We start from the raw sequence: 13,302 nt of genomic DNA, 5'->3' as shown, positions 1-13,302 counted from the left end.
GAGCCTACCGCTTTCAGTGTTAGGTCTGTGCTATTGTCCAGATCCCATATTTGATTACTTATTGTTGTACTTCAGTATGTAATATTGTCCTTGAATTCAGGTATCTAGTTTTATGTTTCCATACACTCACTCATGACACCAAACTGTGCTAAAACCTTTCTATGGGCATTCGGAAAATGCGATGAAATTAAGTAATACTATCCAAAATGTCTCTACTGAAGTTCCTGTCACTAATGAATATGGACTCAAACTTAATCTTCACTTAGAAATGGGTTTTTCTTCTACCCTGGAACATTTTTCCTTTTTTTCTTTCAGGTGTCTCATGAGGATGTAGCTCTTTAAAAATCATTGATCTGTCTGGATAATTTACCAATTTCAAAAATAAGTTAGTAAGTAACAGGAAGGTAGGGAAGTATTAAAGCTGTCAACGTTGGGCAGTTTTCTAGAGACTTTCTTTAATATAAGCTAGGGGGGTGGTTATTTCCTGTCCCTCTGAAAGATGTGGCTTGAGCTGAGTCCACATTTACAGTTCAGGAGGGGCAAAATAAGATGATCTACTGTTTTTAAAATAAAAAATAAAAAAATCCTGAGTGTGTACAAGTGATTACAGCAAAACAAACCCTGAATTGACAGCTGCACAAACAGCACTTGCCCAGCAGTGGTAGTCAGCTACTAGGAATGCCCAGTTTCCCATCAGATTGGTAAGAATTTATAATTAATTTGGGGACTCTTCTGTAATGAAACCACAATTTAATCTGCTAACCTGATTATGGAGGAGGAAAAGGAGAGAGGGCAGAAATTCAGAGTCTCGCCGAGTACATTATCTCGCTGTTGATCGCAGTACAAAACCAAGACAGGCAGCATTTTCCAGAATCAGCCCCTACACTGGTTTAAGAGCTGCAATCCTGAAAGGTGAAGGGCTCTTTCCCAAACAGATGTGACCCCCTTCAACTCTGATAAACTTCCCAAAAAGATGAGGGAAATCTGTACCGCACAGGATGTGCTCAGCATATTGAGGGATTGAGTTAGTAATGTCCCTGATAATTGTGGATACCTCATTGTAGGAGTCAGTTTTTATTTAAATTTTTTTAATAGGAGTATACACATCTGTCTTTATACCCAGCAGCTTTTCTGGCCCACAAGAAGTCCTCTGTGAGTTTCCCCAACTGAGCTCAGTGGGATCTCTGTCAGCTGCAAGATTTATGTCATCTTTTTCAGTCCTGAGAACTGTTCCTTAAGCTTTTCACATCTGGATTTAATTGGAAAGACATTAAAAGACATTAAGTGTGCTGGAAAAGCATATTTTAGAGAAGATCTTTATAGACACTTCCATTAAAGGAACTGATGGTTGTAGGTTAAAATGGGATGAGGACAAGCCATCAACAGTTAGCAAGGACAAAATTACATTACGAACTACTTCAAATGAGAAGTTCGGCCTGTAGGTCTTGGGCCTGACTCTGAGCTCACTTAAATCAACTTCAATTAGGACAAAAATACCAGTTAATGCAGTGTAAAAATGATCTGAGATCAGAATCAAAAACTTTTGCCTTTTGGAAACACTCAAATTTCTAATTACATGCCATATATGCTAAATATAATGGTTTTAGCTGTCAATCTAGATTTGGTAATTTGTTGGATGTACATGCATGCCTGTAAAATGAGACTTGGAGAATGAAGAGGCGGATTGGTTGTTAGGGCTCCAAGGGTGGAAGTATCCTTCTCTGAATGCTGATATGCAGGCCACAGGAGTAGAGTTACACAGAAGCAGAGATACAATACAATTTAGTACGTGGGCTTCATTACAGATGTTGTAATACAAGAATCTACAGCCCTAAACTCCCCCATTGTTCCAGCTATAATGTGCTGCTTGAAGAAACCAATGAGCAGTCCTTTGGATTAAGTGTAATCTATTGCTTTTGTCTTCAAACCAAAGTTCTAGTCATATTTAGATTGACAAGCACTTAAAATCTAAGGTAATGGTCTTAGTATGAGAGAACAAACATACTTTCATTTTAAAATTGCTAAAACCGAGGAATCTGATATTTAGGAAACTACTCCCATGTCTAAAGCAAAGTGTATGGTCTTCAGAAAGAGAAACATGTCAAACTTCAAAGAAAAATAAAATGTATTTTTGTAAAACATTGGGGAGGGGGAAGTACTCTTTAGAATATTTCAGCAAAATAAATTTGTTAGAGGATGTCACCTGTCCTCTTCTCCTAAAAGGGAGTCTTTTTCTCCACTATGTCATGGGAAGTGTTTAACATTAATGGGACGATTATAGTTTGCTGGGTGATAGTGACAGGAATGAGGCATTTGAATTAAAATTGTGGCTGCTGTGTAGACTGTTCTTTTATTTTCTATCATTAAATACCTTTTTTTTTTTCAGAATCTGTCTATTTTGGGCTATGATAAAATGAATGTAAACTAGTAAAACTGATTCTTACTTTTATCGCCTGACCTTGGGCCAGCCTTTTATATGCTCATGCACTTTCTCTTCACTTCAGTTTCCTTCTCTTTAAAAACAGGAATAATAAAACTACCTCTAGTCCTTAATGCCATTTTGTCTCATGAAGAAGAGGATATTTGCAAGGAGAGGTAAAAAGTATTTAAACACCAGCAAGTGTGTTTTACAATTTCAGTTTACTAAGTGAAAGAGTAACCACGTTGAAGTAAGCATTGAGTAATACTTGATAGTTTGAACTTTGTTGTATACTAATTTGGTTTGGATCTTTAAGAATTCCTAAAAATCTTTTAATATACAGTTTTTTGATCACTCTGCACAAGCAGTTGCCTAAGATAACCACTTAAATAACAGAAAAAAAGCTTATATCTTATTTAAATACAGCTCAGTTTGGAGCTCATTCATTTTGTTACAACAGTTCTGGCTACATCTACACTATTAATATGGGTCAGGGCCCATTCCCTGGTGGGGAATGACATGGTCTTCACCTCATTTGTGTACTGCTAGCTATGTAGTGAAGGCTGTGGTAGTGATATTAAAAACAGGATGGAACTGTGGAGGTCAGACAGATGAAGAGGATTGTCTATTGCAGCATATTTTAGAAGTTACCATGAACTCTTACACAGCTGAGAACCTCAATACACTTATTTAAAATCAAGAGGTCAAAATCTCCTGCAATATAGATAGGGTTAATGACAGTGGACTTGCAAATCTATGGCAGTGATGTGGAGAAATGCCCATAAATAAATAATTAAATAAACTAAATTTTTCTGAGAACACAGCTGACAAGGATATTTTCCAGCCATCAGTGATGAAAGAGACAGTGATTCATGGCCTTTCTTCCCTGCTGGTGCAGGATTTTGCCTGAGGATATACATTATGCTGTTTTAAGTTTTAGCTTTAAAGCTATGTTTCTTAAAATCTCCTATAATTTTTGTCTGGAGCTTCTCAACCATGCTTGAATGTTGTCTCAATTGCATGATTTAAACCTCTACCTAGCCATATAATAATTGGACATCTAAATGCTCTCATTTGGAAGTCTGTAATTATTGAAAGCATCTATATTACTTAGACGTCTACCTCCTTCTGAAAGTTAGTGTTTAAGTAGCTTTTGTCTGAGGATACAAAATTAGAAGCAAGGTTAATTTAAGATTAATTGCTGTCTGGTGAAATTCTGTTGTATATATGTAATGTAAACACTTGGAAATTTAATTTTAAAATACTTTTCTTCATGTTCATAAGTAAGCTGTGATGATGCATGAGTCTTTCTGTCTTTGTTCTTTCAATTGTAACAATTGAAGAAAAAATATGAAGTTTTGAATTTAGAAATAAATTTACTTTAAAAGAACTTCCAGATTTCTAGACCAGAACTGAAGAATATACACTGAAAGGTACTGAAATTATCTGACAAGAGAGGCTTGATCAGGATTTATTTTAACTGCTGATGCTGAGGCCAAACTTTCACACCACACTTCACTGTCAGAGGATGTAGACACACCTCAGTAGATACTGGCATCGAACCTGAAAGCTCTTTTGAGATGTTCATGAAGTGCCAACTTACTGGTTTCCAGTCTAGATTGCCACGGGGGAAAAAGTTAGCATTTTGGTAGTACTTGAAAGTGTTACTCCTCGCAGTTGAGAATATGTGAAGAGGGAGGAGTCTGAGAAGATACAGATTTAAGAACAGTCCTGTGCAGTCTGAGTCCCGTACAGATCTTTTAGCAATCCTTTCCTCTCTTATTCCTACCTACAATTAAGAATGCAACCTAAACTTGGCAATTAGACTACCCTCTCCATGCTGGGTTAATCTCTTACATTAGTGTTAAATTTGTTAAGTTTGGCTTTCAGTATTATTTATCAAATACTCTTCGTACAAAAGCATACCTTTTAATTATTTTAAAAATTAGGTGCTTTTCAGCATGTTTTTCTCTCTTTGTGACTAGAAGATCTGATATCACCATTAAAGCAACAGAACTGTCTCACCCCAGATGATCATGCAGCTCTTTCTTGGGCTTTGAAAGAATGCTTTGCCATTCATTACTTCTGGAGTTATTGCATAGTCCCAAGAATGGCGGTCGGATTTCTAGTGTGGTGGTTCACATGCGAAAATAAGCAATAACTAATTGACTCTTTCTACTGTTAACTCAAGCAGTCCCTTTATTTAAGTAGATTGTCGAAGACAAAAACCTATGGAAATATAACTCCTTGTTGAATAGTGTCTTTCACTCCATCCACTTCTTGGAATATTAAAAGGTATGGAGGAATGAGTACACGTGTGTGATAAAACTAGGTGGAAGAACGTGACATGCATGCTGTTGTTGATAGAAGCTCTGCTTAATATATTGGAAAAAATGTTCAAGAACAGTTAATCCTTACTTTAGGATTACCCCCAGAAAGTTGGCAAGGTCAGGCTGTACGTGGATTGTGTGTCATTTAATTTCTGGCTGCATGAGTTGCCTGGGGGTAGCATTAACTACTATGTGGGACTTGTTCTAAGCTACATCTGTGAATCATCATTCTTTGTTTGAAGATAGTGGACTCCTTCTATCCTCCAAGCTCCTTCTCTTGACAGGTGCAATCAGTAGCCTTAATTGTAGTGCCTATCAGGTGACTATGCCTTTATGCAGAGATTAATCAGTTTGGAAAATGCTATTTCCATGTAAACTACATGAATTAATCAGATTATAACCCTGTGTTTTTCATGCATATCATAAACCGTGTGAGGAAAGGGCTTAAAGTCATTTAATTAAGGTTTACATTGTGCAGTGTGAAAAGCCTTTCTGAATTTAATTTTTAAACGGATGTTAACATTGGTTCACATGAAATCTAATCAACTGGGAGAACGGCACATTGTGAGGAAAGTGCTGAAAACCCCTAGCAGAAGTTATTGCTTGGGATATAGTAAATTCATTTACAACAGAAGCTGTGGGGAAAAGGAATTTGTTTGCAATACCCATCACCTAGTTTTTGTTTAGCTTGTAGGTAGCCAACCTGGTAAATCCAAGAGAATTAGGTGGATATGTTAAGGAGTCAAATTTTAGCTACTTTGTGTGTATGTATGTAAGATTACACAAGCAAATATATCTTCCCTTTGTGCATTTCTGTATGCATTGTGGGTGTGCACAAGTTAAAGCCAGGTGGAAGCTTGGTCAAAAATTTCTTCGTCAAGAGAAAGCAAAAACAATCACTAAGAACAATAATTTTGAATACATACAAATTTAAGTAGTTGCTCAGCTTTGGGACACTTAAGTCCTCAAACTCACCTCTAGAGCTGTGATAATTGTTGGGGTTTTTTCAGTAGCCTTTACATGTGAAATTTAAATCAACATGTTAAAAAGTCATGACGTTCATCTCATCACTGATGCAGACAGCTTTGTTGCAATGTTGTTGTACAGATGATACTGCCTTTTGAGGCCTCAGTTCTCAGGGAGAGGGGAAGAACTTCCCTGATTTGGGGGGCATTTTTTCTCCTGGCATAGAAAACAAATGAACATTGATTGTTTGTAAATAAACTTGCTACCAGTTTTGTTCATGCATTAACTCTGCTGTTGTCTAGACTTCTGGCTTGCAAGTGAAATTGAGGACTAGAGTTAGATCTGTCTATCATTTTAACCTGGCATGCAAGCATTTTCTCAAGCTTCAACTCGGTCACAGCCTGAGATTTGTTCATGCATATGGCATGTGGCTACAGGCAGTGTGACCGTAATGAATCATTTGACTCCGCAAACTTAACTTTGAACTAAGACCCAGCTACTAAAGATGGTAAAATCTTGTCCTTCATGATCTACTCTGGACCCTGACTTAATTCAGTTTTGCACCGTAACTATTTCTGCCCATAATTTTATATCTTCAGAAAACACTGATTAAGGCCAAGCTGAATATGATTTTTTATGTACTTAGAAAACTGATGTGAGGAGACATATCACCAGTAAACTAACAGTATCAAGCAGTGTGTTTATTAGGATTGTCTCAGACCTCCTTGGTAAAGTCAACTGCAAGGGCCACAGAGAACAACAAACTTTTACAATTTTCAGTTTCATGGAATAATCTGAAATGTAATATAGGTTTAAGAGGAAAAACACAAACCACATACTGTGCTAAAACAAACATGTGAAAATTTTATCGTGAGGATGTGGTCTTAAATGCACATGGGCTAGTGTAGTGCCTGTCTGCTATTCTTGCTAAAAGAATGATCTAATGTTACTAGATTGTCATTACAAGACGCTTAATCCCCGGAGTGAGAAACAGGAAGAATATTCACAAGTTTCAATGCTATTTACTAATTGCCAATTGACTTGAGGAAAGCTAAAAAATGACTGGAAACATCCATCCCCATCCTGATACACACACATACTAATAATGGAAATGGAAGCCAAGACAAACAGCTAGCAGTGCAGTGCATCCTGTTGGCATCGTATTTTTGGCACTGTTGTAGCTACACAGAAAACAAGTGATACAAGAAATGTGTAAGGACATCTGTTCTGTAACCTATGGGGCTTCACTCACAAAACAGTTGTAAAATCTTCTGGGGGAGAGAAAAATTTCTCTGTATCTGTGCAGATGCTCTATTGTAAGAAAAATATCAATGGAAGGAAGCATTGAGCTTTTAAAAGAGGAAATTGTTCACCAGATTCACTGTCAAATGTTCCATTCTTTTCTTTCCTTTTCATTTAACCTAAGTTATCTGCCATTCACAAGTTATATTTAAGCCAAATGGTGTAAATCTGTTGGGACTAATAGAATTGAATCATGGATTAAATTAGCCCGGTGTCTGCTTGTAACTCTTCTTTGCTGCAGATTACTTGGGCTCTGTGTCACTCTGCTGACTATTCAGGTCACAGCCTCTCAGCTACCAGCTTCCTTCCTGAATCCAGCATCTTCATGTCTGTCTAGGGGCTCTCTCTACCATTCATCTACTGCCCTTCAGCCACATCCCATGAATGAATACTTTAAAAAGGAAAGAAACTTTCCCCAACTTCAAATGTTGTTGCAAAAGTTGGGATATAAGTAGTTAGGCTTCCCCCACAAGTATGCTATGGAGAGAGAGACATGGTTCTATGAAAAAGGAATCAGATCTCATATAAACCTGGAACACATTAGGAAACTGGAAGATAAAGAGGGACTGTGAGGTATAGGAGGTTTGGAGGACTTGGGGAAGGAAATTTTAGCTCTGGGAGCTGGGAGCAGCTGGGGGTCCTGGGTGGGAGACCATTTAGGAGCAGGAAAAAGTAGGGGCCTAGGTAGGGGGAGATTTGTGAAGAAGTAGAGGTGATCGCCTCTGCTGTAAAAGAGGCCAGAGCTCTGGGGTGGATAGTAGGGAGAGGAAGACCAGGGGCACTGGAGTGGCTTGGGAAAGATGTGGGACTGAGGCAGAAGATGTGGGTAGTGGGGACTCGGTAGTGAGAAGCACGAACTTTTGAAGAGATCATCAGCTTCCAGAGCAGCAAAGGCGAGAAGCCTAGCAATGAGAGATGGTGTAAAGGGCTGGCTCTTCAACAGTGCTCACACAAATACCCTGACATCTCTACTTGGAACATCGAGGATACAGGTACAGGACTGCTTCCCTGGCGCTTCCTCCCTCTAACATTTGGTTTCAGAAATACAATACATCTAAGATCTGACCTTTTATATCACATTTCAGTTTGGGAAGGGCATGGCTTAAAGAAGGGTGAGATGCAGAAATGAGACTGTGCCACATTACAAGCATTAGGATTTGGATGTTGTGTTGATATTAAACACGCTTATACTTCAACACCTTGAATCATACCTTCATTTTATATGTTTCCTCTAATTGTTCCATATTTACTTCCTTGACATCCATATAGTAATGATCCATGCTTACAGGCAAAGAATTCATTATTTTATATTGTAGTACTTCTTCCCTTGTTGTTAGAACAGAAGACATGCCCTCATGATCTGTTTCTATTGAGACAGTAGCTAATATTCCTCCAGGAAGTTCCAAAGCAGTTTTTCTGGAAAGCAACCCTGAAAGCTGCTCTGTAATTTATGTGGTATGCCTTGCAATTAGCCAGATCTGTGAGTAAAACATTAGTAAGTAACAAATGTACTCATATTCAGAGCAATTCTAGAAAGGAATTAGGAAGTTTGGGTTGGTCTAATTAATCTCTTGATGTTTTGGGGATTTCAGTGACCACTGATCAAGACTGTTATGCATATCATATGATCAACCCATGGTCTAATCTTGAATGAAACATTACTTGGCTCTACCTCTTACCAACAATGATCAGGACCTTTTTGTCCAAGACACTGTACAAACAAATAACTTGAACAAATAGTTCTTCCACAACAAGTTTACAATTCACACATCAGACCTGGAAGCCAAGAATGGATATAAAAAAGTAAAGAAGGTGAGTTCTAAAACAGAGGACGTAGCAGTTAAACTGTGTAGGAGGAGCAGAGGTCTCAGCTTCCTTCTCTCCTTGCAGTGCTACCTGGTAATGGGTTTTGAATTACCAAACTTAAGAAGAAAGGACATCTTGATTGTTTTGTTAATCTGCATCGGGAAAAGTGGATATGAGAAGACAGGAGATGCTTGTATGCCAGTCCCTACCCATTGAATTGTTTGGTTCTCATAGTTGCTAACTCATGACCAACTAAAGTACAACAGAGGAGCAGTCCTGTGCAAGGAAGCACAGGGGCCCAAATCGCTTGCCTTCCTCACATGATGAGTAGTGCTTGCGTTGCAATGAAAAGGACCCCAGGGAGAGGAGGAGAAGAGAGAAACTGGGATGAAGAAATGTGTCAGATTACTGGAACAAACAGAGAAGCTGAGAGGAGAAAACCCTTGTTGCCACTGGGAGAAATTATCTGGGTTGAACAAACAGTGATTTTGCTGTGCAGTCAAGATTGAGGATGGAAAGGCAGGTGGTGATTAGAGCTTATAGAAGTTGAGAATGCATGTCTAAAACTACAAGGGACACTATGAGGTGGTAGAGAAAGAGCTGTCTTATAAAAAAATGCAAATACATAAAAATGTCAAGAAAACCAGAAGAAATGAGGAAAGGGAGAACTCATTCACTGGGGAACTCAATAAGTGGTAAAAGTGAAAGATCCTGTAATGGGAGAAGTTGTTATTAAAGTGAAGCTGAGGCTCAGCCCTTAGCCATAGCATGGAAAAAGGATAAAAAGAAAGATGTGGGCAGCAGAGATTTTAAGGTGAAGGGGAAAATTATGTCAATGGATGGGAAGAAGGAGCAAGTTGAGAGCAGGTTAGCTGTCAGATACAGGGGGCCCAGAACACATGGTAAAGGTGGAGTGGATGGATGAGTAACAGTGATAATCTGAGGTTTACCAAGACACTTTATAAAATGGTTAGCTTTTTATTTGTTTGCTGGGGCATACAACATAAAATTTCACAGACTAGAAAGATTCCACCTTCGTGCATTGTGGGTGGAAGTACCTTGTACAGCCTTCTGAAGCTTTAGCAGCTAGTCATTACTATAGACAAATCTGGGATGCATGGTCTTTTACTTTAGGGCAGCCTGGCAATTTTTGTGCTGTTATTCATTTCACCAAAATACACATTGTCTAATAATATTTAAGTTGTATAAACATACCTTTCAAGGGAAGGAGCTGTTGAGAGAATCCAGGCAAAGAATTACAAAAGCAAATCTAGTACTTCATTACAATGGCAGCTCCTGATCCAGACAGAGTTCCTGCTCTCCGAGAGGAATGGGAAATGAAGATAGAGACATGGATTCTTTCTGTCTCAACAATTATGAAGAGAGCAACTTCCAATTTTTGAAACAGCAGTTGTTGCCTCACTGTGAAGAACAGTGCTGTAAGGCCTGCAGTTAGTTCTAATGTTTGAGATGTTACCTTAGGTGACAGTGTCTGTGAAAGATTACCTTTTTTTTTTTTTTTCCCTATGATTAGTTCTGAATGCATCTTAGGTGGGAGTGATTGAAGAGAAAAATCCATTTTTCAGTTCTGCTTTACATTTCACCTTCAAGACAGAACTGACCTCAACTGTTTTATTGTGCTGGGTGTGTTTTCAAAAAGTCAGCCACGTGGTGTCTGAAAGTTTCATAATCAACCTTTGTAATTAATCACAAAAGATCATTTGTCTTTTACCAAAGCAGTTAGGGGGGAGGGAAGAACAATTCTGAGTCCTAAAGCAGGATTCATGAAGATGAGAGAGAAGTTCGTCAGTAAAGAATGCACTTGCGCAGAAAAATGTCAGCTGAAAATTGATCATTCTTCTACTGCTGATGCTTCATAATAATCCCATATTGGCTCACTCTGTTTAGCACTCTTCACTACTGATGTACAAGATATCAGTCTGCTGCGTTGTTCAAGGTCTAGCCTTGGAGTGTCAGTAGTGTCCTGCTGACCCTCTTCCCGTTGCTCACACCTTCTGCAATCAACTACAAGACAAGAGTTTGTCCGTAGGAGCTCCGGAAAATGTGGGCTCTAGGAAAGCACATGGGGAAGCTGGAGAGACCTTACAGGCCAGAGAGGCAAGAATCCTAAAAGTATATCATGTTCTTCATGTTCTTCCATGAACATAAAGGGAAGTCACTCATATACCCAGGAAGAAGAAGATATCCTCAAACCTGTGCAGAAGCACAGCTGTTTATCATGGAGCTGTTATGTACCCATTTTATTAGCTCTGTAGCCTAAATGGCTTCAATATACAGGAAATTATTTAAATCTAGAATATCAAAATACACACCTTCCTTCATTTGGTGTTAATACTGTTGTGCCAATGGGGTTTTTAACAACTCATTTTTTCTTTAGGCAGCATTAAGTGCCTTGAAACAGTTTTCAGAACAAGGACTGGATCCAGTGGAAGGGGCTATGAAAGTTGAAAACGGATCACATGAAAAGTAAGTACCATTTAAATCCTCTGCATTTTAATGCCTGTGTGGTGTGGTAGATAAGAAATGTTAATTAAGAGCTTAGTTGCCCTTTTAAACCTGTGCAAAACTATTTCCTCTGGAATTTATGTAGTTTGTGACAATTTGAGGGGATAAACAAGATTTCAGGTTTAGCGTTACTGACAATGTTTACTAATGAGCTATGAGACAGTCAGTCCTCCTATGGAAATCCTAAAGAAAAGGATTTTCTTTTCATTGTATGGATTCTGTGTAAGTAGCATAACATGATTTTTGTCAAATATGTTGTAACACATGATATTGCCTGTAAATAAGAAGAGCTATCTGCCAGTAAGTCCTTATGTCTGCAAGATGTATTTTACCCTAGAAAATTTAAAAGCTAAAATTTATTTCAGGTCTTAAAAAACTCTTATATGGAATATTAGTAGTAGACAATAGAACCAGGTTTCATACTGGATTTTCAATTATTTAAGAAAGTAGGATTGTCTGTTCAGTATGGATTTTTTTTTTCCAGCTGCTAGTCTGTTTATGTAAGGTAGTCCTGTGTTGCTAAATAAATTGGGAAGTAATAGAATAAAAGAAAGAAGACTAAAAGTGGCATTTGGAATTTTCAATAGATATATTGTGGCTATTTATAAACTAATTTAATCAGAAACATTTTTCCATATGATCTCATCAGCATAGTATTTGAACATAAATATTGTTGTTTCACTTTAAACTGTTACCTTCCACAGTGACCTTTGAATCTCATGTGCCATCTGGTAATAAACATGTCTTAAAGATGTGCAACCCTGGACCTTACCACTCTTGTTAATGTATTAATCTTTCAGACAAGTCAAGCATCTGGGAGAGAAAGCAGACAATAAACAGACTAACTCAGGCACCATTGCTCAGGACTGCAAGGATTCAAAGGCTGTCGTCTAGGAGCTTCCCAGCACCCACGGCTGCCACTGCATCCTTATAAACCTGTCAACACGCAATAGGGTGTATGTGTACAAGGAAATGAATGACTAATACCATTATTTGAGTCTTATGTGAAGACAACACTATTCTAACATGAGAGATAGTATACATGGTACTGTTTATTCAACTGCGGAAAAAAATAAAATTGAACATTTCCCTTAGAACTCAAGATCAGAGCATAAGTCAATTGCCCAGAGGCAGAAGAAGTCTGATCATGTTACTGGAGGTAAATAACAACTAATTAAAAAAAAGTGTTAGAAAAAAAAGGGAAACTTTAAAATTGATTAATATTGAGGAAAACAAGTCAGCATTGGTTCAGTTATACAATTTTTTCGTAGTGTAGTTTTAAGTTCAGCTTACTGTTTTTTAAATAATGCTTGAATATTTTAAATTAACCGATGACAGTGCTGTGAGAATTGTAGTTGTTGTCTTCATATATAGTCATACAGCTTATCTTTTTATGCAGACATTATGCATTCTTCATTCTATATGAATATGTATGACTTTAAGATGCACTACTCAGAGTTGTATGCAAACAGACGTTTAAATCATGACAAGTATTTGCTTAACATGAACAGATGTTAGTTATGATCAGTCTCGATATACTCCAGGAAAAAAGCAGATATGGTATTTGATTTTCCTTGCCATAATCAATTAAAGAGGCGTCTTGCCTCCAAGCAACATTTTCCCCTTCAATTCTGCTCTCTGTTGTGTGAAGCACATCTACACCCCATTCTGTGTGTTGTATCAATCCACCGTTTGCATCAACTGAGTGTTTTTAATCTCTGCATTCGGACCAAGAGCAAAAGGTAAGACTGCAACGTTATCAAGCCAAGGATGGAAAACTGTTGATGTAAAGATCATTCTTTTGTGAAAGGAGTGGCAGCAGAGATAAGACCTGTGGCTGCTCTGTACCAGCATATTTAAGTGTGTGGCCAAATGCAGTAAAACCACATCAGTTCATGTGTACAATGACAGTGTCGTCTCTTTCTTTATCATTCACAGGTAGACAACTAAGAG

The 13,302-nt window shown here is 38.0% G+C and overlaps 2 protein-coding genes across 6 annotated transcripts in view; both read left to right on the top strand.

The window, feature by feature from the left end:
• STAU2 (staufen double-stranded RNA binding protein 2) overlaps nucleotides 1-13,254 on the top strand; it is a 156,329-nt gene extending 143,075 nt beyond the window's left edge. For 3 of the 4 annotated variants that reach the window (XM_069779523.1, XM_069779521.1, XM_069779524.1), the window contains 2 exons: nucleotides 11,222-11,310; nucleotides 12,150-13,254. In XM_069779523.1, coding sequence (XP_069635624.1) covers nucleotides 11,222-11,310; nucleotides 12,150-12,243 — 183 coding nt within the window. In that variant the 3' untranslated portion in view covers nucleotides 12,244-13,254. The remainder of the gene's footprint in view (nucleotides 1-11,221; nucleotides 11,311-12,149) is intronic. The other variant, XR_011324046.1, reaches the window with a different exon arrangement.
• Nucleotides 1-13,302, top strand: part of RPL7 (ribosomal protein L7) — a 197,424-nt gene that overhangs the window by 108,016 nt on the left and 76,106 nt on the right. The window lies entirely within an intron of this gene.

Source organism: Haliaeetus albicilla, chromosome 3, assembly GCF_947461875.1.
Source record: "Haliaeetus albicilla chromosome 3, bHalAlb1.1, whole genome shotgun sequence".
NCBI classification, from domain to species: Eukaryota; Metazoa; Chordata; class Aves; order Accipitriformes; family Accipitridae; genus Haliaeetus; species Haliaeetus albicilla.
Note: the sequence above shows the minus strand (reverse complement) of the source record. Positions and strands in the feature narration are given on the sequence as shown.